This window comes from Rhamphochromis longiceps, linkage group LG20 (genome assembly GCF_057381845.1).
Source record: "Rhamphochromis longiceps isolate RC_006_pf linkage group LG20, R_longiceps_female_GT1.1, whole genome shotgun sequence".
NCBI classification, from domain to species: Eukaryota; Metazoa; Chordata; class Actinopteri; order Cichliformes; family Cichlidae; genus Rhamphochromis; species Rhamphochromis longiceps.
The window spans coordinates 24,641,089-24,664,585 of record NC_140576.1 but is presented as its reverse complement, the minus strand read 5'-3'; the positions used below and the strand labels follow the sequence as shown (position 1 = coordinate 24,664,585).

Sequence of the window (23,497 nt, the reverse complement as noted above, 5' to 3'; positions counted from 1 at the left end):
CCACAGGTAGTTATTAACTTGCTTTTGGGGGTGGTGTTTTAATATAATATGTATGTAATTTAAACTTTTTTACAGTGTATATATAAGTGTATGTGTGCGTGTGTGTGTCACACATGGTGACATGATGAAGAGAGCATTCAGAAACTATTTTTGTTTTATTTGTTTTTTTTAATATATTTCTATTTATTAGGTAGTTTATTATCTAACAGCAGAACGGTGCAGTTTAATAATACATCTTAATTTTCTTAATGTAATGTAATGTAAAATCTATGCAGTACACAAAGTAAACAATGTGTAAAGTGCATTCACTGAATCAGAATTTCAGTGGCTCAGTGTAATTCCAGTAACTGGATCAAGTAAGTTACAATGCATAAATATAGGCTTACTTTTATTAAATTCCACCACAGTATGCTGTTGATTTGCACTGTTGCCTCATGTTGGGTAAATTGGCCATAGATTTCCATTTGTCAGCAGCCTGCAGTTGGTAGTTTATCCACCTTGGACAGACAGCTGACCTGTCCAGAGTGAACACTGCCTCACACCCTATGGTAGTTTAGATGGATGGATGATATTGTGAAATACCTTCAAATTTTTAACACAACTGGGCAACCGTTTCATGAGTTGCAGAACAAACAAATGGTGAAGGTACAGTTAAACTGGATACAGATTAACAAAAATATTTATGTTACCAGTGCTTTAACAGCTGTAATTGAGTGTAAAGCATGCACTTGATATATTGAAGCTGACATAACACAGAGAACTAAAAAATCTTGATATTTCAAATAAATTTGTCTAATTTTAATCTTGTCTACTGACCTAAAATAAATAAGCCAATGGACTAGGTTGTTTTTTTCTTTATGTAAACCCTATACCATCTTAACAAATGATGAAGTATCACCACAGTAAGTGCCTTCATTAAGGCACCTTTTTATATGCCTTTGCTCAGATATGTTTCTGCAGATAAAGGGAAGTCAACAAAGAGAAAACTGCTTCTTTCCTGCTTATTTTTTTCTTTTCTTCTTACCACATATTGAGATGTTCCAGTAGATTAAAAACTGATCAGTGGAAGACAAGTGAAGGAAAATAACTGCATACAAAGAGGAGCGATTTTGTTTGATGAACAATAAGTTTGAAAAAAGTAAAGAAAAAGAAGCCACTCATTTAATGGCCCTTTTCTTTGGTTTAATAAAACAATAAAACAGACATTCACATTGAATACAAATCAAGTCTACAAAGAAACAGCACTTCCTTTGCTAAAAAAAAAAGTTTTCCAGTTTCACTAAAAACCTGCTACATATACGTTTCTGTTGTGTGCTACATTCAGATTAGTCCTCTAACAAGCGTAATTTCTTTATATCAGAGTGCAGCAGTGCATCCCACTTCACACATGCAATGCTCGATGAGTAAAAAGCCACATTTGTCATGTGCTTGGTCAAAGTTCCTTAAGGCATTTATATGTGTATATATATATATATATATATATATATTATAACCTGGATGTCCCAGGGTCAAAATGGGAGATGCCCCCAAGGGTGGTGGAGAATGACCAAGCTAAGATCCTGTGGGACTTCCAGATACAGACGGACAAAATGGTGGTGGCTAACCAACCGGACATAGTGGTGGCAGACAAACATGAGAAGACGGCCGTAATGATCGATGTAGCGGTTCCGAATGACAGCAAGTCAGGAAGAAGGAACACGAGAAGCTCGAGAAATACCAAGGGCTCAGAGAAGAGCTCGAGAAGATGTGGAGGGTGAAGGTGACGGTGGTCCCAGTGGTAATCGGAGCACTAGGTGCAGTGACTCCCAAGCTAGGCGAGTGGCTCCAGCAGATCCCGGGAATAACATCGGAGATCTCTGTCCAGAAGAGCGCAGTCCTGGGAACAGCTAAGATACTGCGCAGGACCCTCAAGCTCCCAGGCCTCTGGTAGAGGACCCGAGCTTGAAGGATTGACCGCCCACAGGGGCAAGTGGGGAATTTTATTTTATTTTTTTATGACATCTTCCATCTATGGCACGAAAAATTTAATTCTCTCCAAACCAGGAGCAAATTCCACTGAGGATTGTTCACATATCTTCACCAAACAGTTATACAGTCATAACCCTCATAGCCAAAATACTTTTGATTAAAAGTGTAGATTAAAAAGGCTGACTTTTTACATCTTTACATGGCACTCGTGCAGTCACCTTTTGTGCTATACATTCTCTTTAGCATGCACTGCACTGTGCCTAACATGCATGCAAAACAGCAGAATCACCAACAGAAAAAAAAACAGTGAAAGTAAAGAAAAAAAGAAAAAAAATCCTTCTCGCTTTAGAAATAAAATTATTTTCAATAGCCACAACAGACAACTTATTTACTAAACAGAACTATTGTCTTCATGCACAATGGAGAAGTAACACAAAATACAGTGTCTCTGAAAATACTGTTTACAGTTTGTGCAAACACAATAATGCTCCTTATACTGACTTTCTTCGTAAATGAGGGAACTCCCGGAAACTATGGCCAAGTGAGATCCTGCTTCCTGGCGAAGTTAGTCCAGTGTTGTCCCTGGAACTTGGTGAACAGCCCTGAATCCTGTAGGAAACTGAGTTGTAATAAACAGAATTAACGTGGCAGCCACGATGTTCACTGTGGGACATAAGAGAGCTATCGCAAATCTCTAAACGGTAGCACATGCAGGAACAGAGGGAGCTAAGGCTCGACTCCTGTCTGCTTCTGCCTGCCTTTATCTGGAAATGCAACCTGTGCCTGCAGGGGCTTTTTCGTCTTTCCTGATCCACCGGAGAAGAGATGAGGTTGGTGCGACTGGTTCCTTCCTCCATCGGGAGGAAAAGTGTGCTATGGCTGTGCACCATGTTGCTCCTGTTCCTCTCACTGTGGCTATCTCTGCTTTGTTCCCCTAAAACACCAAGGCCCAGGGTCCCATCCAAAAGGCCTCTGTCTCTCTTCATTGAAGCCCTTTCTTGTGCATCCCGTCGCTCATCCTCAGTGTTCATGGTGAGAAAACGGAGCACCACTAAATTAAGAAATGCCCCGATAACAGTTAATCCCACCAGAATGTACATAAAGCTGAAAGCGACATAGGGCGTTTTCTCCTGGAGGTCCTCTTTTTTCTGCAAAGCCACAAAGTCCCCAAAGCCAATTGTGGTGAGTGTGATGAAGCAGTAGTAGTAAGCATGGAAGAAGCTCCATCCCTCAAAGTGGGAAAAGGCTGCGGCGCCCACACACAGTGTTCCGATGCAGGACAAAAAGCCCACCAGGACCATGTTCTCCATGGACACCTCAGTGCGTCGAAAGCCCAGGCATTGTTTCAGCTTATGTAAGAGATAGCGGACAAATGTGTTCATCCTCTCTCCCAGGCTCTGGAACATAACCAAAGTGAGAGGAATGCCGAGTACAGCATAGAACATGCAGAAGATCTTTCCAGCATCTGTTCCAGGGGCTGCATGTCCATAACCTTAATGCAAAGAGATGGAAAATGTAATGACACTGTGACGCATCATGAAGCAACGCTTAGTTGGTAAAACATGGAGCAACTGTCTATTTTTAATCAACACGTCATTAAAACCAAGCCTCAAATATTGCATTCTTGCAGAAAAAATAATGTTGTGCTGTGAATTACGAAGCAAGCAAAGTGACACATCACCCGTCATTTCCAAAAACATAAAATAAAAAAGCAGAAGAAGCCTTACATTGACTTACCAATGGTAGTGATTACTGTTATGGCAAAGTAAAAAGAGCCAGCAAATTTCCACTGTCTCCCGGCGCGATGGGGCTCAGCTTGCAGCACTACTCTCTCGATTTCGCGGTAGTCGTCCTCGGAGAAGCGGTACTTCTTCTTCATTTCGTTGCGCTTCTGCTCCAAGATGCGCCGACGGGAGCTCTCCGACTCAGACTCCAGCGCGTCAAACACCGCGGCGCCCACCAGCAAGTAGGAGAACATGCAGAGGATGAGCGACAAGGTCCGGACGTTTTGCTTCTTCATTCTCGGCATCGGCACGAAAGTCGGAAGCACGAGCACGGTGTTACAGGTGGTACTGTTCTTCAGCTTAGACTCCACATTGGTTTTGCAGCCTGTTGCGTGAAATGTAATTTCACGAGGGGCGGGTGGGAAAATAACGCCTTTAACTCTTGACTGTGTTATGGTTCAGACGTCTTCTTTGTTTTTAAAACGCGCATATTTTCCTGTGCGTACCGAGAGCTATCGGCTCTCTGCGCCGTTATCTGTTTTAGTGGCCTCAGCTTGCCTTTTCGCATGCGCAAAACAATCACCAATAAAGAAGAAGGAGAAGAAGAAGAAGGAAAAATGTTTGTGTATATCTATATAACATAGATATATAAGACATAGCACAAAATACAATGTAATATTTTTCGCGGATGTTCAGTTATGTTATGTGCAGCAATTTCTATGCCTATTTAATATGAAGAGGTTTGCTCAGCACCATGGACAGCAACCAGTGGGATTTCACATTTGACCTGGCACTGTGACTGCACATACTAAGTGGAGGCTCAAGAGGCTGTGAAGCAGGGAAAAGGTTCAGGTGCGTTTAATATGACTGAAAATCTTTGCAGACACCAAATCTGGGGAACAACATAACCATTAAAAAAGTTTAAAATAAAAAATAAAAAATAAAAAAGCTCAAAGTTCTAACATCTGGTCGTGAAGTAAGTAATCCCCAGGTTAAACGAAAGTTAATTAAAATCCATTCAACTGTACTAACATTAAAATGAAAGCCTAATTTAAGCCTTAAATAATAAAAAATAAACATGTAAAGGTCCTCATGAGCTAAAGACATGGAAACAAATAAAATATCAGGTAAGACAGTGTTTAGAAATCTGGCTTATTGGATTTGTTCTATAAAATAGATCAGTAATAAAACAGCGAGAAAAATGAAGTAATAAAGATATCAACAACAAAAAAATTAAGGAATCAAGTTAACAGTAAAAATTAAATAAGACTGAAGGAATAAAGTAAATATATACATATATATAGTTTATCCCAAATTACAATGTGGTCAAAAATACAAACGGAAGTTAATACAATCTTAATTCCTTTTTTAAATCAGTTTCCTTAGAGCGTTACTTATGTGAGAGAGCTCTTGCGTTCATGTGCAGTGGCTAAAGAGAAAAAAAAAGCACTGCTATTGTAGACGCTTCTAGAAATTTTTCTGTAGGTGATGCTGGTTGCTATGGTTACTTGTACCAGTGGCACAGACTTGGACTATCAGTGAGGTTGACACTAATAAGTTAACAGTAATGAAGCCGGTTTCGTTAATAACGTTGTCACAGCATCACAACATAAATTATCCTTATTTAGACCTTTTTTTAAGTTAAGCAAGAAGAATCCTCTGTATGTCAGTACAGGGCAGCAGCAGGTGGATTATTGTGTGTGCTTTTGTTCCTGTCAAACAGAGCAACCTGCTCTCCGTGGTCCTGTTTTTGTGGCAAAATCAGCGCACTTACATCCCTGTTTTGATTCAAACCAGCGCTCCATAAATCAATTACATCTCAGCTGATAAGAGAGGAACACAAAGCCCCAACAGCCACCCATCAATCCAGACAGCTTGTATTCACATCGTTTTCAAAGCCCAAGGACCTGGAACAAAGCGAGAAGGCCCATCAATCCCCACAGAGTTGAAGGATAAGTGTTTAGACTTAAACAGAAGCTTCATTAATCGAGTTATACCTGTTGTCTGTTTTCTCTAAGGTGTATTTTATTATAACCCCGCAGACCTACAAATTAATATGTCAGGAAAATATTAAGTAGACTATGGTGAGGTCATATTTATACACATTCAGCAGGATGCATTAAAGGCAGTGTTTTCCTTTGTTCCCTAAACAGTACTTGTGTTTTGCTTTTTTCAATCTAATATTTATGATACTACAGTATGACACATCACAATGAAAACTTGAAATCAAGTAGTACATGTTCAAGGGCTGGATTATACTGTGTTTGCGTCCATATTCATTACATTAATATTAACTTTCTGACAGCTGCCACATGACAGCTGGTAAGTTTATAAGGCTAAATTATTTGTGGAGAAAAATGTGAACATAAACAGCTATGCTATGCAGAGCTGTGCACTGTCCACGCACAGCATTTGCTATTTTTGTTTTGTTTTTGTTTTTGTTTTTATCTCACAAAGTCAGTTACACCCACAGTGCATGTGGTAGTTGGTAAGTGTATGCAGATTTTGCAAAACCTTGTTAAAGCTGCACATGGCATGCAGTGAAAAGAGAACCTCATGCCTGAAGGCCCATTTTTTTTCCACTAAATAAAACCCATCTGTCAGCTCTACAACAACAAAAATGCAAATCTGTCAAAATCCTGGAGGAGAGATTGTAAAAATTAATCTCCTCTACAAAAAAAGAAAAAGAAAAAAAAACTTTCAGGGTCTTTTTGTTTAACAGGCTGCAAGGACAGAAGAAAGAAAATTATCTAGGGACAATACGTGTGATGCAAGAAGCAGCTAGACACAAAGACACGGACAGCTGTGGGTTTTTGAATCGAGATAATGAATTTCTTGTTTCTATAGCGTGGCGATTTAGGACAGCAAATAATAAATTGTAGCAAAAAATCTAAATCAGATTGCTTGACAGCCTGGACATGTCATACTCTAATTTCTTTATGTCTTATTAAATATTTAAATTATGACCCTTAAAAAAAAGAGATGCTGACATAACCTTCTTATATAAATTCTATATGTGAGAGCTGTGTCACAATGAATTGATTGAGCAGAAGTCACATCGGTTAAATCAGTGTCAGCACAGTATAACATACTGTCTTTATCAATAAAGAAAATACACTGCAAGAATAAAACAGTGTGTTGATCTATATGTATATATAAAAAAAAAAACACCCAGCACGCCCCTGCGGGCGGTTTATCCTTCAAGCTCGGGTCCTCTACCAGAGGCGTGGGAGCTTGAGGGTCCTGCGCAGTATCTTAGCTGTTCCCAGGACTGCGCTCTTCTGGACAGAGATCTCCGATGTTGTTCCCGGGATCTGCTGGAGCCACTCGCCTAGCTTGGGAGTCACCGCACCTAGTGCTCCGATTACCACGGGGACCACCGTCACCTTCAACCTCCACATCCTCTCGAGCTCTTCTCTGAGCCCGTTGGTATTTCTCCAGCTTCTCGTGTTCCTTCTTTTTGATGTTGCTGTCATTCGGAACCGCTACATCGATCACTACGGCCGTCTTCTTCTGTTTGTCTACCACCACTATGTCCGGTTGGTCAGCCACCACCATTTTGTCCGTCTGTATCTGGAAGTCCCACAGGATCTTAGCTCGGTCATTCTCCACCACCCTTGGGGGCATCTCCCATTTTGACCTCGGGACTTCCAGGTTATACTCGGCACAGATGTTCCTGTACACTATGTCGGCCACTTGGTTATGGCGTTCCATGTATGCCTTGCCTGCTAGCATCTTGCACCCTGCTGTTATGTGCTGGATTGTCTCTGGGGCATCTTTACACAGCCTGCACCTGGGGTCTTGCCTGGTGTGATAGACCCCAGCCTCTATGGATCTTGTACTCAGAGCTTGTTCTTGTGCTGCCATGATTAGTGCCTCTGTGCTGTCTTTCAGTCCAGCTTTGTCCAGCCACTGGTAGGATTTCTGGATATCAGCCACCTCCTCTATCTGCCGGTGGTACATACTGTGCAAGGGCCTGTCCTTCCATGATGGTTCCTCGTCTCCCTCCTCTTTCTTGGGTTTCTGCTGCCTGAGGTATTCACTGAGCACTCGGTCAGTTGGGGCCATCTTCCCAATGTATTCTTGGATGTTCGTTGTCTCATCCTGGACTGTGGTGCTGACACTCACCAGTCCCCGACCCCCTTCCTTCCGCTTAGCGTACAGCCTCAGGGTGCTGGACTTGGGGTGAAACCCTCCATGCATGGTAAGGAGCTTTCTTGTCTTTATGTCAGTGGCTTCTATCTCCTCCTTTGGCCAACTTATTATACCAGCTGGGTACCTGTTCACGGGCAGGGCGTACGTGTTGATGGCCCGGATCTTGTTCTTACCGTTCAGCTGACTCCTCAGGACTTGCCTGACCCTCTGCAGGTACTTGGTGGTTGCAGCTTTTCTAGCGGCCTCTTCATGGTTCCCATTCGCCTGCGGGATCCCCAGGTACTTGTAACTGTCCTCTATGTCTGCAATGTTGCCTTCTGGTAGTTCAATCCCCTCAGTTCTGACTACCTTCCCTCTCTTTGTTGCCATCCGACTACACTTCTCCAGTCCGAACGACATTCCAATGTCATTGCTGTATAGCCTGGTAGTGTGGATCAGTGAATCGATGTCTCGTTCACTCTTGGCATACAGTTTGATGTCATCCATGTACAGGAGATGGCTGACAACTGCTCCGTTCCGTAGTTGGTATCCGTAGCCAGTCTTGTTAATGATCTCACTGAGGGGGTTCAGGCCTATGCAGAACAGCAGTGGGGACAGAGCATCTCCTTGGTAGATCCCGCACTTGATGGTGACTTGTGCTATGGGCTTGGAGTTGGCCTCTAGTGTTGTACGCCACATCCCCATTGAGTTCCTGATGAAGGCTCTTAGGGTTCTGTTGATCTTGTACAATTCTAAGCATTCCAGTATCCAGCTGTGGGGCATTGAGTCATAGGCCTTCTTGTAATCAATCCAGGCAGTGCACAGGTTGGTCAGTCTGGTCTTGCAGTCTCGGCTGACTGTTCTGTCTACCAGTAGCTGGTGTTTTGCGCCTCTGGTATTCTTGCCAATCCCTTTCTGTGCCCCACTCATGTATTGACCCATGTACCTGTTCATCTTAGCCGATATGATGCCTGACAGGAGCTTCCATGTAGTACTGAGGCAGGTTATTGGTCGGTAGTTGGATGGGACCGGTCCCTTCTTGGGGTCCTTGGGGATCAGGACCGTCCGACCTTCGGTTAGCCATTCCGGGTGTCTCTCGTTAACTAGCAGCTGGTTTATTTGTGCTGCCAGACACTCGTGGAGTGCAGTCAGCTTCTTCAGCCAGTAGGCGTTGTAACGTCGGGTTGCGTTTAGTGGTTGAGAGGAGGCGACAAAACACTTAGCAGGGTAGCCAAAAGAGTACACACTCACGCTGGCGTTGGGAATTCCACAGTGTGTTCTTTAATATACCTTCTCTTCATCAACCATATAAGCCCGGTTGAACGGCTGCGGCTTAACAAACATAGCGCACAGTGTTCGTACAACCCATAACGTTGCAAACAAAGGTGTCTGGAGAGGTAAAACATGAAATCCGTCCCTCCTCATACACTAGCGTGCAAGCACATGTCCACACAATCACAGAGAGAGAGACCAGTGGCACAAACTGATGACACCATCAACCCTCGACTTGGGTGTCTTAAAGGGACACCACACCATAGTGGCTGTTACAGCGTGAACGATGTCGGGCCCTGGTGCTGCCCAGCTCTTCATACTGGAGACCCTTTCTTGGATATCTGCCACTGTGATGGTTACTGGACCCTGTTCAGGGAGGTCGCTATGGTCTGCCCTCAGATCCACTAGCCACTGAGCATTGCCGTTATGGGTTGTGTCCTTCTCCCATATGCTCTTCCAGTATTGCTCCGTCTCCAGCCTTGGTGGTGCTGTTCTCTTATTGTTCCCTTGCCACTGAGAGTACACCTTTGCTGGTTCTGTGGAGAACAGCTGGTTTATTCTCCTGCCTTCTATCTCTCTGGTGTACCTCCTCAAGCGGCTGGCCAAGGCTATATATATGTATGTGTGTATATATATATATATATATATATATATATATATATATATATATATATATATATATATATATAAAACACCCGGCACGCCCCTGCGGGCGGTTTATCCTTCAAGCTCGGGTCCTCTACCAGAGGCCTGGGAGCTTGAGTGTCCTGCGCAGTATCTTAGCTGTTCCCAGGACTGCGCTCTTCTGGACAGAGATCTCCGATGTTATTCCCGGGATCTGCTGGAGCCACTCGCCTAGCTTGGGAGTCACCGCACCTAGTGCTCCGATTACCACGGGGACCACCGTTACCTTCACCCTCCACATCCTCTCGAGCTCTTCTCTGAGCCCTTGGTATTTCTCCAGCTTCTCGTGTTCCTTCTTCCTGATATTGCTGTCATTCGGAACCGCTACATCGATCACTACGGCCGTCTGCTTCTGTTTGTCTACCACCACTATGTCCGGTTGGTTAGCCACCACCATTTTGTCCGTCTGTATCTGGAAGTCCCACAGGATCTTAGCTCGGTCATTCTCCACCACCCTTGGGGGCATCTCCCATTTTGACCTCGGGACTTCCAGATTATACTCGGCACAGATGTTCCTGTACACTATGCCGGCCACTTGGTTATGTATGCCTTGCCTGCTAGCATCTTGCACCCTGCTGTTATGTGCTGGATCGTCTCTGGGGCATCTTTACACAGCCTGCACCTACATATATATATATATATATATATATATATATATATATATATATATATATATATATATATATATATATATATATATAGTAGTGTAAGTCTATATTAAAGTTTTTATTGCAACAGCAGGGCCAAAATAGACACACATAGCCCAGGTATGGAAATAATCTGCAGAGTGATCTGAAATTAAATTCTTCAACACTTGCTGAAAACTTGACTGAAAGAATTTTATCACAGGATAACAATCAAAATATAAGCTTTTATTCAGGGTACTCTGCACACATATTTACAAAATGTTACGGGAGCTGCTTTCTTCCTGGAGGTAAGCTGAATCTCCTAAAAATACTTGCACTCCACAAAGTGACACAAGACCAGCATTAAAAATATTTGACCTTTATCTCAAGAGAGGAACACAGCCGGTAAGAAGGCAATAGTACGGATTATCCCCCTGGATATGTCTCTAATTTACAGTTATAACAACTGCTGGGGTGTAGCAGACACACAGGCCTGTCATCTTTGTGCTGTACACAAGGGAGACCAAGGGTTAAATGCATAACACAGACTATTTGATCATACCTGATTTCATCAGTTCTCTTACTTAATTAATTCCAAAGGGAAATTGCACATGAAGTCACAGTCTATGCAGCTCTCCAAGAATAGTTTTGAATGTTCATCCTTCAGTCTGTGACTTCTGTCTGATATGAGAATTGATCTTTTTTGGCAGCTCTCTTTTTTCCTGTTCTTACTCTTCGCTTAAAATGAATAACTTTTCTTTCCTCCGTGTGCTTTATCAGCAATTAAACCATTTTTGTGAATTCTGTACCGCAGGTGTAAATGCATACTATTGATTCCCATTTTCCCAGTTCCCTGAAATAAAAGCACCCAGATATGATGAGACTGAAAAAAAAATATGACTCATGGTAATACCTCTGCAAGGCTTTCCCTGTTAAACAGCTGAGGGAGATATGGATTCTCTTTTTCCACAGAGTCAGGCACCAAGAACTAAAGATGTTCAATAAAGGTTGAGCTAAATCTTCATTTCCTTTGTGAAAACCTAAAAGGCATCAAACATTTGTATTACTCTTGATGGACACTTTATAAAGTGTGCCCTTTGACACTTGAAGCACAGAGTTCTTAAATGGCCAGCGAAAGCATATTTTGCACGTAATTAGGATTTTGATTTATTCTGATAATATGCAGTCGATACATTTTAACACACAAAGTCTGCACATCATTTGGTGACCACATTTAATGTCAGAATTATTATAACAGCAAGGTCATTATTAAAGTTAATGCACTCAAACTTAATCTTTCAGTGCTCCATTAACATGTGTAGAATACAGTGCATAAATGAGTATGTAAATGCTAAATATAATTATATTTAGATGCCATAAATAAATTAAATACTACATTTTAAAATGCTGGGACTGGGTTTTTATCAGAGATACAGGGTTTGTGCATAAAGGCACACATTTTTCAACATTTACATTATTTGTATGAGGAAGGAAAGGAAACAGAAACAGCTGTGTATTAATGATATCAACTTGTCCATAAGGCACATTATCTTCTCCTCATTGTAAGACTTATAATGCCTGGCTAACCATAGTAAAGTCAACAACTGGCAATTAAAATAAATACATACACCATGATTGTGCCCATTTGAAACTTTAATTGCTGTAAACCATCCACACAAACGTCATAGAGCCACTAGGTCCTTATTAGTAGGTTTTCAGATGGGTTTTCAGAAGTGACTGTGTGCATTTGTCCTATGCTTTAAGATGTAAGATCATTAAATAGCCACTGGTGAACAAACTATGAGCCATGCAGGGATCAAGAGAAACACATAAATGTCAGTGGTCTGGCAGCCGGGCCATGAGCTGTGTGCCTGCTTATGTTGGACATGTTGGATTACCTTGGGAGAGTTTAAGTCTGTCTTAAAGGAACGAGAGAACAGCTCTTTTACTCAGTGTGATTGTTTTTAATGTACTCTTAATTTGATCTGTAATTGTATATTTTACACATGTTTGTATGGGATATTGTATTTGTTTTAAATGTTATATACCTATGTGGTATGTGACTTTTGTTGCTATGATGCCAGGTCTCTCTTGGAAATGAGATTTTTAATCTCAATGAGATTTTTTACCTGAATAAATAAAGGATTAATAAAAAAAAAAAAAGGGGAGCAAATTAGCTAAAAGAAGTTTCTATGCAAACTTTGCTCCACTCTACTTTCCACCAGGTTTCATGAATTTCAGCTTCATTTTGCATAATCTTGCTGAAAAACAGACATGTCAGGACTAATTATGTACCTCCAGCTGCTAAGCACCTGAATTACTACCTAAAGTTACCAAACAGGAGTATTGCAACACAAAAAAAGAAGAACTTGCAGATCGATCACAAATGGAAATATGACCATATATACTACTGGTAAAAGTGCTGTTGCCCAAGAAAATCTGTGTACTTACTGTGAAAAGAAAGTCTTGCATGCATGCCTTTATGTTTCTGGATGGCAGTGCAACAGATTTATTGAATTTGTGTTTTTTGTGGGGTTTTTTTTAATCATTTCTAGTTAAGTAAATTAGTTTAAAATTGGCTTAAACATATGGTGCTTTTTGCAGAAGTAGCCACAAATGTTCAGCCGGTCCAGGTGTCTTCTTGTTCTGTTGCAGATGATCCTTAATTCCAACCACCAGCCTGTTGCCGGAAGCTCATAGTCAGAAGGGGTGGCAAGGGTTAGGCATTATATTACTATCAAATCTCTGACAAACACAGCTAGATGGGCTTACATGCTTTTTCTAATCTCTGTGTAGAGCTTCTCATCTGTACTGAACTTGCTGGGGGGGGAAAGGCGACAGAGAATCTGTTTTATGAGGCAGAGGTACTAAATAGCAACAGCAAATACTGGATGCCTGCAGAGCCCTCTGGTTTCCACAGTAACTGAGACCAAAAATAGTAACCCACACCAGCGGCTATTCAACACTGAATCCCCTGTGATAACACATGATTCTATTTATACCTTCTAATGCTGAAATACTGGCGTCTCGTATAAATAACTGTCAAAAAATGATATAATGGTCCAATTATATGTTATCACCTCTTAATCCTTGTTTATGCTGCAGGTTCTTATTGTATGAAACCTAAATGCAAGTTATTAGACCGTTATGCTGAAGATATTGCACGAAAGAAAATACACAATCACATAACTTGTCAGTGTGCATTTTCTGGCATCAATTAAATAACTAGTTAGTAGACAAAAAATGTCATGATCTAATTGATAATGTCATTTTTTAAGCTGAAATAATAAAACAAAGTTGCACTGTTTAATAACTAGTAAAAGATTAACTTGGGATTTTAGGCTGTTGGTCAGACAAATAGTAATAGTAGTAAGTGATATCATCTCACCATAAGAAGGTTCCCAGTTTTCAAACTTCCTGGTTTGCTGGGGGATTTTTGAGTGGGTTCTCATGCCTGCAAGGGTTTCCTCCTACAGTCCAAAGACATGCTTGTTGTTATGTTAATTGGTGGTTCTAAATTGGCTGGACTGTTGTGTGAGTGTGTGTGTGGTTGTCTGGCTTGTTGTGTGATATACTGCCCCCCTGCCCCAATGACAACAGGAAAAGTGTGCATCCTTATAGACAGAATAACTCCCTCCTGACCCAGAAGTAGATGGCTTTGTGAGTGAGTAGGAAATTGAAAGATTGCCTTTTTTGTTGCTATTGCTCAAAAATATATATAATAATCAAGATTGCAAATAACTGCTCATTTTAAGCAAACCTTCACATTTATAAAAGTTGCCAGATCACTATTGTTGGATTTTTGACCTTCCTTTAATATCTGAGACATTCAGCTACCAGACAGGAGGGGCATTAGATTCACATGTCATCTACAAATTAAATGAGATAAATTAGTAAGACACATTTTAGGTTTATTGGTCTGGTTAGTTTTCCTATTTTTATATCGTTTTTCTTTATGTAGAGCTGTTTCTTTTTTCTTTTTCATTAATGCGTTAATCAGTCCTCATCTCTCATTCCTGCCCTGTTGCTTCGTTATTATATAACAGTAAAGTGAAAGTTTTTTCTGCATTTAAGATATGCTATCTGACTCAGCTGGTTTGCGGGTTTTAACACCGCCAACCAGCTCAGTAAGCTGATGTCTTCGGGGTGTATCGGAAAAGCGCGTTGCTAATGAGTATATTTAAAAACCCAAACGATTGCAAATAACACCAAAATGGAGTTAGATTTATATGATAACAATTACTAAGAGAGGGTTTTTAGCAATGCATAGCTTCCAGAATTAATAAATATAAAATATAGGTGGATTAAAGTGCTAGTAAACGTAGTTAAGTCACGTGGTTGATTTTTAAATGAAGCTCCTGAAAGCAGCACTAGGACTGCAGCCGCCAGCGAAGCCGCTATCTGATGATGGTAGACCTGAAAGACGGATGGTCAGGGCCGTCCTCGTCTAACCTGAACATGCAAGTGTAGCTTCATTCAGCAACGGTTGCAGCGCTAAACCAGGCTACTCGACAATTTAGCCTTAGCTAGTCGCATTTTTTTTTTTTAAATTAAAGCATGGAGGACGATTGTGTTTGTGAGTACGACTCCACCTGGGACACAGAGAGTGATGGAGACGACCCGGCCGGAGAGAGCCAAACCCGTCGGTCAAATCAAGACAAAAACAAATCGAGCTGGGCTTTAGTACGTGCTTTTATTATTACTCAGCCAGAGGACAAAGGACAAAAAACCCTACTGTACCTTAGTGTAGCTCGTTTCTTTTACATGCAATGCTACGTTTTCTGTTGCCTGTTGTGGAAAGCTAACGTTAGCTTTACGCATCACTGCTGCGACTTTGCTAACTAGCCTAGCTTGCTGCTAGTTTACTTTTTAGTTGAAAATCGTCGTCAATGTTTACTCTGGCCTGCTCACAGTTAGCAGTAGTCTGTGAGTCATAGTTAGAATGGAGGAGGAATTAATTAACATCTAGACTTAATTCATTGCAACAGTGGGAATTTTATTAACCCGACCTTATATGGCAACTCCTATGACGTTATCAGGAACAGCATAGGTCGTGACACAATTATTAATGACCCCTTGATTTGTAGTATATCAGTTCAGGTTGTTTATACTTTTAATGCAATACAATGCAAGACCTGTATTTAATTTATGTGAGACGCCTGATGCATATCAATGTTTTTTTTATTATGTATGCTTAATATTTGCAGTGGCACCACACGCCCAGAAACATGAGAGCAGCAAAGGACATGCAAAACTACAGGAGAGGATACCCCGTAAGTTACACCTCAGCTCATCTCTTAAACAAAAAAACAAAAAAATCGTGCTCATAGCTGAAAGATGTTAAAGTCTCCTTTATTCTGTTTGGACAGAATCTTGCAGACGAGGAGTGCTCAGAGGACAAAATGAACAATCTGCAGTTTTATCTCAATAAGTTTCCCTCTGCTCCTGATGGTAAAATACTCATATGTTTGCATATAATATAATATTTGCTGTATGCGTGAAAGTCGTGCTTGTGGTGATGATACCAATATTTTGTCTCATTTGTCGCAGATATCTACATTGAATCCTTTCTTAAAGAATGGAAAAACGACTACAAACGGCTGGAGAGAGTTCACTCGTACATCCAGTGGTATGTACTGTTTGACACTTTGAACTTTGTACTTTAGCCATATCCAGCCTAACGGCAACAGAACTGACCACAGCTTACTTTTGCCATCTTGATGAACTTGTAGTCTGAAGCCTGTTACGCATGCACACAAACACATTCACTCGTTTCTCATTTTGTACTTCCTTCATTCCTTGCTTCCCCTCCTCGCAAACAGGAAGAGACATTATTAATTCTCAGTAGGGTTGATTAAATAGGACATGAGCCACACTTGCATTATTTTCTGTTATTGCCCAACTTCTGCTTTATTTTATGATGTCAGATGTAACTGTCTTTTTTTTTTTTTTTTTTTTCACTAAAGCTGGTTACACAGTCTACTGTATTTAAGTAACTAACACTACTCATGAATACTGATTGGACTAGTTGTTTGTAGCATCCTTCCATCTGTGCTGTGCAAAAGTCCTAAGCCACCTGTCATTTCTTTATATTTTGCTTTTAAGGAGACATAGTTAGAGCAGGACATCTATTAATGAGAAGGCTGGTAGTTTGATCCCTGGGTGCTCCAGTCTGCATGGCGAATATCCTTGGCTGGATACTAATCTCCTAGCATCTATCAGAGTTTGAATGTTAGATAAAAAGTACTTAAGCATAGAAAAAGTGTTTGTGCAAAGGAGACATTTTGTATAAAGCACTCTGAGTGCTCCGGTAGAGTAGAAATAATATAAGAATCAGTCTATTTGTTAAGCCTAAAAAAGCATCTACTTCAAGGGGTGATCTACTGCTGTCTACACATAGCAGACAACTCAGCAAAGAACCAATTTTGAATTGTATCTGTAAGCACTTTAGTCCTCACAGCCTGTCACAAAAACAGATTTTTTTCCTATTTCTTTTGTTGAATCTAGTGGAAAAGCCAAAAATAACAATTCAAAAGGCATAAAACTGTATTTTTGCAACGAACAAAGAGAGCTATTAGCCAGAAGCCTGGCATATCTTCAGTGTGTGTGTGTGTGTGTGTGTGTGTGTGTGTGTGTGTGTGTGTGTGTGTGTGTGTGTGTGTGTGTGTGTGTGTGTTTTTAAAAACAAATTGGAAGAAACTAGATAAGTGAAGGATACAGTAGGAGGTGAACTATATCATAAAAGTATGCCTTTACAAAATATGAAACAAATCTAGCAAAGACCTGGCACAGGAGATGCATCTGGTGCTTTGGTTGGTCAGTCTATTGTTCACTGAAACCTTATCAGAAATGGCCTCAGTGAAAGGGAATTGGGGAGAAAAGGCTGAGGTATGCCAAATTACACAAGAACTGCACTGAAAATCAATGGCAATGGGTCTTAAGGTTCAAATATGTCAATATCTATGGAGGAGTTAAGGAGACAGACTTGATGGTGAGTGTCTACAAAATACAGTGGAGGCTGTGTCATGGTTTGGGGCTGTCTTTTAGTCAGTGCTGTTAGCGATGATTTTAAAATTGATAGGTGGATGATTGCAGAAAAGTACCCTCAGATTTTGATCCACCATAAACTACCATCTGGAAAGAGTCTTATAAGCAACGCTTTCATTTGGCACCATGATCCCAAACTCAGTGCAAATGCACTAAAGGCGTACCTGGATAGGAATTGTAGTGGAGAACTATCAGTCATGTTTTGGCCTTCCCACAGGCTGGACATCATTGAAGCAGTGCAAGATCATCTTTACAGAAAACTGAACAGGCAAGAAAGAAGCCTGGAAAACAATTCCTGAAGACTACTTAAATAAATTACAAGAAAGTTTGTTTATATACCAGATGCTGACTGTCAAAAAACTCAGTTTTTGCTTTTTATATACTGATTTTCCATGCATGTTTGCACATTTCAGTAAATCGCTAACACCTATTTTCCTAGCAAAATATAAAGAAATAAGGGCTGACTCGAGACTTTTGCAAAGTACTGTATATTCCAGCTGCGTGCCTAGGACACACCTGTACAACCTCAGTTATAGCTACATCGATACGCCTCTGTTCTCCTGACACGTTTTAGGATTTGAGATATTTTTGAGCATGGAGTACTGAGATCGATTTCCAGATCACAGGCAGGAGGATTGAGGAGACGGAGAAATGAGAGAAGCCTACGCTCTACATGTGCACAAGATGTCAAGTAGCAAATGCTTTTCCACATCCATAGTACATACCAGAAATAGATGGAGTGTTCACAGTGGGAAAAGAATTGTTACATATACCCTTTCCTTTCGTGGCACGTTAATAGTTTTTACATTTGTTACTGTAAACTGCCAAAAAATAAACGTTAATACACTGAAGGATGTCACGTTTGTTTACACAGTGGTGTTTTGTTTAAAAATGTTTTTAAGAACGAGGCAATTTATGAAATTATAGGATATACATGTTCTTTTAAAGTATTGGATGAAGGCACTAGAATATATTATATTTGGGTCATAAACTGTTCGCAGGGACATCTGGCGTCAGCACCACTGAATTAAAGTGTCGTGTCATTAGAAGTTAATTGGTCTTCTGTTGTTTCTCTCTTGAACTGTCTGCTGTTGCAAGGCTGTTTCCACTGCGAGAACCAGGGGTTAATTACATGGCTTCAGAACTTACCAAGAAGGAAATTGAGGTAAGTGTAAAATGGAAAGCGCTCTCACCAAACAGTAGCAGAGTTGGTCAACAGTGACTTTCTATCACAACACAAAGCAACTGAAAAAGAATTAAGGTTAATGCCATAAAGTTGTCAGAGTCCAAAGTCGGAATGAAATGAAGTCTATTGAATCTGGACTGGAACTGCCAGGTTAAATCAACCAAAAGACTGCTATAGTTTTCCTAAAATTACTGTCTTGGTCAGGTACTCTGACTTCCTCACACAGTCCAAAGACATGCAGTTAGGTGGGTTACGTTAACTGGCGATCCTAAACTGACCGTCGGTGTAACTGTGAGCATAATTAGTTGTCTCTCTGTTAGCCCTGCGACAGACTGGCGACCTGTCCAGAGTGTACCCCGCCTCTCGTTCCAGCCCCCCAACCCACTTTGTTTGACCATTAACTGTGAAACAAAGTCAGTTTGTTGGACAGGTTAAATTTCTTATGTTTTCCATAATAAGTTCATCACATAGTAATGTTGGCTGTTTGTTTGGTAACTATTCCTAAAAAAATGTAGCATGAGAACTGTCAGTGTCTACAATATGGCTGCAGGTTGATGCATTGGTTTTATCACTTGGCTACAGGTCTGTTGGTGTCTCCACAGCCAAATTTATTTAATTCTTTTACATTGTAAGGAAACAAAAGAGCAAATGCAGTGGCTATATGCATGTCACTAGGCAAGTTCTACGATTCTTTCAACAGCATGTTGAAAAAGGAAACAAAATATGTGATGTAACCTCTTTGCAGCATTGTGGCTTTCCTGCCTCTAGGAGCGCCCAATAAAAGGTTACCGTAGAGGTCAAAAGGTCAAATAAGATGCATCACTGAAAATTTGACAATTTCATTTCATATTTGATACAGTTCTAGCCAGTAAATCTATTTTCTTTTTTCTTTTTTTTCTTTTTAAATGTGCTGTAAATTCTCACCAGGCCTTCAAGAAGAATGAAGATGCCAAAAGGCGACTAGTCGAGTCCTATGAACTCATGTTGGGTTTTTATGGAATCCGTTTGGTTAACAAAGAGACGGGTGAAGTGAAACGTGCAGAAAATTGGAAGGAGCGCTTTGGAAATCTGGAGCGGTAAGTATTATTATTCTCATGTCAGTAATTTCCCGCATATGTAGTAGTTGTTTTTGTGATTACAGCTTCAACTGCCTTGTCCTTTGCAGGAATATGCACAACAACCTGCGGATAACTCGCATATTGAAAAGCCTCGGGGAGTTGGGCTTTGAGCACTATCAGGCTCCTCTGGTGCGCTTCTTCCTGGAGGAGACTCTGGTCAAAAAGACTCTGAGCAGTGTTAAACGGAGCGTGCTCGACTACTTTCTGTTTGCTGTGCTGGACAAGCATAAACGTCAGGAGCTTGTGCGCTTTGCTTACCTTCACTTTGAGCCAAAGGATAAATTTGTGTGGTGTCCCAGAAAGGTTCAGAAGCTATTCAGAAAGGCAGAGAAGAGACCTGACACTATAGGGAATGGTGATGGAAAGGAGGAAGTCTTTTCACGTGTTAAAGGCAAAGATGGAGAAGCAGCCCTGCAACAGAAGGAAGATGGACTGGATAGTGTTGCAAAGGCTCAGAAAGGAACTGTTAAAACTGCAGTTAAGGACAAAAGCAAACCATCCGAGGCATCCCCTGAGCCTAAACCAGAGTCTGAAGTAATCGAAAATGGAAGTGTGGAGACTGAGTGTAATAATGAAATTTTGGGTAATGGAAATGACTCTTCAGATGACGTTAATGAAATGGAACATTCTCCCAGTAACGACACTGTGACAGGGAAAAGCGAGTCCTGTGCAGACAGTGAGCTGAAATCTACAAGTAACTCAAATGACCAGGATGGAGACATCAATATGCAAACGGAAGAGGATGTAGAACCCGAAAAACCACCGAAGAAGAAAAGAGAAGATAACAAGGTGCTGCCAAGCAATGGCCTGGCTGGGGGCTTAGCTGGTGGGCAGATAGAGGAAAAAGCTGTTCCTAGTAAAGCCACTGGTCAAACGAGCCCGTCAGTGCAAACTCCTCATAAGACTTCAAAACACCCGCCCTCTCTGTCTTCAGAAAGGGAGGAAAAAATCCCTAGGACTGATTTTAATCAAGTGTCACATAAAAAAGAAGCAGACGAAACGTTGCAGGACAGTATGTCTGCAACAAACGGGTCACTGATGAAAACCGACAACGGTGTGGATGAACAGACAAATGGGAAGGAACCCGAGGATATTGACATGGAATCGAACCCCACGAGCTCAGACCAGAATGTGGGGAACTCATTAATGAACTGATTCATATTAAATTAAATGGAAAAAATGTAATATAGGGACAAAGTATGGCTTAAAATCTTTCTAGGCCTTATTTCTACTATATTTAATGTTAAGATGTTAACTTTGAAGGACTATACAGCTATCAGCCACAACATTAAAACCACTTTGAGGTTGAAGTAAATAGCACTGATCTTACAGTTTCTGCGGCGAAACATTACGTCCTGGCTTTTATATATTTTGATACATATCACCTACCTAAACATTGTTATAGAACACGTACATGCCTAGTTGATGTACTTCCTCACCCAGCAGGATACGTGACCCAACACACCACAAAAACTGCTCAGGAAAAATGACAAATCACCCATAGTGTTGACCCAATCAACACCAATGTCCCCAGAACCCAATCCAACATGCCAGACGGAGCCCAGACTATGAAGGACCCAACTCTCAATGATCAGAACCCAAACTTCTTTATGTCAGACACCACCAGACTGTGTCCATGCTTTGGATGAGGTTGGTCAGAGCTGTTTGGTGGAATGAGGAGGACCTGCACAGTGTTATGTAGTTAGTTGTAATGTTGTGGCTGATGGGTATATGAATTGATTAATTTGTTAAATGTGGGACCGGATTCGACTCTTATTTCTACATGGCCATCAGACAATATTAAAGGATAAACACGACGTATTGTATATTTTTGACTTTTAAACCAATCCCAAAAAAAAGGACCAAAGCGTCACCAAAGTGTGTGATTAGTTAAGCCTCAGTCACACAGGCCTAGAGACCGATTGGCAACTGCCTGGCAACCAGTGGTTTCTATAGGAAAATTAGTATTGCTTGACCAGTTGCAAGCAGTTGCTGTGAAATTGTTAATGAAAGGCCCACTTTCATGAACAAGGGGGACCTCGAGACCCCCTCTGGTAACCAACGGGTAAATGTGCAACAAGTTGATGGGTGGTTGCAGGAGGTTGCTTGCTGTTGCTCAAGGAAGCTGGTGGCAGAGAGATGTACAGTGCTGCACCAAAGGTTTGTGTGCGGGTGCTTTGGTCACTAGCAGGTTGCTGCAGTCGCTAGTAGTTTGCATGGATGACGCTGGCTTGCAACGCAAAATATAGAACATTCGCCTTTAAAGTAACAGTTGTGCCTTTTGATGCTCAAACCAACAAGATGCAACTTTTACTTTGATACAAACCTTCTCAGTTTCTGGTGTGCTAGCACCCAAAGCAATCACAAGGAGTTCTTTGATGCCACCACGCTCTTTACAACCAATTTCACACAGCAACAGTCAGCAGCTGTTCACCAACCAGTCAGGTAATATATATTTTTCCCTAGAGATCAGGCTGGTCGCCAACTGGTCTCTAGGCCTGTGTGACTGAGGTCTTAGACTCTGAGTAATTTATATACTGAGTATACTGTATGTTATGTACAGTAGCAGGAGAGTGTCTGGGAGATTGAAATGGTGGGTCACTGATGCATTTTCAGTAGTTTTAGAATGACAGTGGAGCTCTCTGGCACCTAGAGCCTGACTGCAATATGCAAGTTGGATAAATCTACTGCTATTTTTGGTCTTCTGCTTTTTGTCAACAGTAAAAATATAGAATATGGCCTGTCTTATCCTTTAAAGTCGTTATGACTAAGACTGTCAGCAGCAGATACTTAATAATTTTGCAGAATTCATAAAGTACTATTATTACTGAATATCAATGAAATGAAGTTTTCAGCGTTTTTAACACCTTAATACTTTGAATTTTGAACATTTTTTTTGCACTGAGAAATAATGAATTTGAAGAGCTTTTTTCCCCTCTTTGAGGTGTGTGTGTGTGTGCGTGCGTGCGTGCGAGAGAGAGAGAGAGAGATTCTTGTGTTTCTGCTGGATCCTGCTGTTAAAATGGAATTAATACTCGGTATCATTTAAGTTATATTTCAGTAGTGTTGCACAGTCTGTATGTCTCCATGCGGATTTGGGAGGTAGACTTTTGAACAACTGAAATCCTTGCCAAAAATGTGATAAGACTGGTTGATTGTACAATGTGTAATTCTTTGTGGCAGAATTGATAAAGCTTTGGATATAATTTAAAGTCTGCTGTATGTTAATTTGAAATGGGTACAGTCTGTGAACTTACAAGCCAGGGTGATTATATCGATGCATCTTTTTATATTTGCACTTAATTTCCACTGTTATTGTTCAAGTTACTGTATTTGCAAAATGAAATGGTTATGACTTTATATATTCCTTTTTTTCCCTCCTGACTTACCTGGCCGTTAATGAAGCAGAATAAAGCTGTACTATTTTCTGATTATTTTTTTTGAAATACATTTCTGATGTCGGAGTCCAGATTTTGTGTTAAAATTGCATTTCTTAAGAACACACCGAGATGGCAGACAGCATTTGCGCCAATTCCCAAGACCCTTGCTTTTTCTGTGAAACTGTTATGTCGACTGAAATATGAGTTGTTTTTAGTATACAAATTTGGCTGTGTGAAAAGATGTGACTCAAAGCAGCGACAAGAAGAAAAAGGATGGATATTGATGCACAACAACTTGTTCAGGACTCAGGAGCAGTGTGGAGTCGAGGGCGTAAGGGAGAGCTAGAGGTACACACTG

General features: G+C 40.9%; 2 protein-coding genes across 3 annotated transcripts in view; one reads left to right on the top strand and one right to left on the bottom strand.

The window, feature by feature from the left end:
- Positions 1-2,356: 2,356 nt before the first annotated feature.
- On the bottom strand, positions 2,357-4,111 carry kcnk15 (potassium channel, subfamily K, member 15). Its single transcript, XM_085393884.1, has 2 exons — positions 3,706-4,111; positions 2,357-3,460 (listed from the first exon to the last, which is right to left on the bottom strand). The coding sequence occupies exons 1-2, from the start codon at positions 3,995-3,997 to the stop codon at positions 2,460-2,462; spliced, it is 1,293 nt and encodes a 430-aa protein (XP_085250010.1). The 5' UTR covers positions 3,998-4,111; the 3' UTR covers positions 2,357-2,459.
- A 10,668-nt stretch (positions 4,112-14,779) lies between these two features.
- The window catches only part of col9a3 (collagen, type IX, alpha 3), a 27,721-nt gene continuing 19,003 nt past the window's right edge, over positions 14,780-23,497 (top strand). The window contains exons 1-7 of one of the 2 annotated variants that reach the window (XM_085392641.1): positions 14,780-15,091; positions 15,616-15,681; positions 15,778-15,859; positions 15,959-16,037; positions 18,554-18,620; positions 19,569-19,717; positions 19,807-22,003. In XM_085392641.1, the coding sequence (XP_085248767.1) occupies positions 14,966-15,091; positions 15,616-15,681; positions 15,778-15,859; positions 15,959-16,037; positions 18,554-18,620; positions 19,569-19,717; positions 19,807-20,914 (1,677 nt within the window). In that variant the 5' untranslated portion in view covers positions 14,780-14,965 and the 3' untranslated portion in view covers positions 20,915-22,003. Of the gene's footprint in view, positions 15,092-15,615; positions 15,682-15,777; positions 15,860-15,958; positions 16,038-18,553; positions 18,621-19,568; positions 19,718-19,806; positions 22,004-23,497 lie in introns of those variants that run through there. The other variant, XM_085392642.1, reaches the window with a different exon arrangement.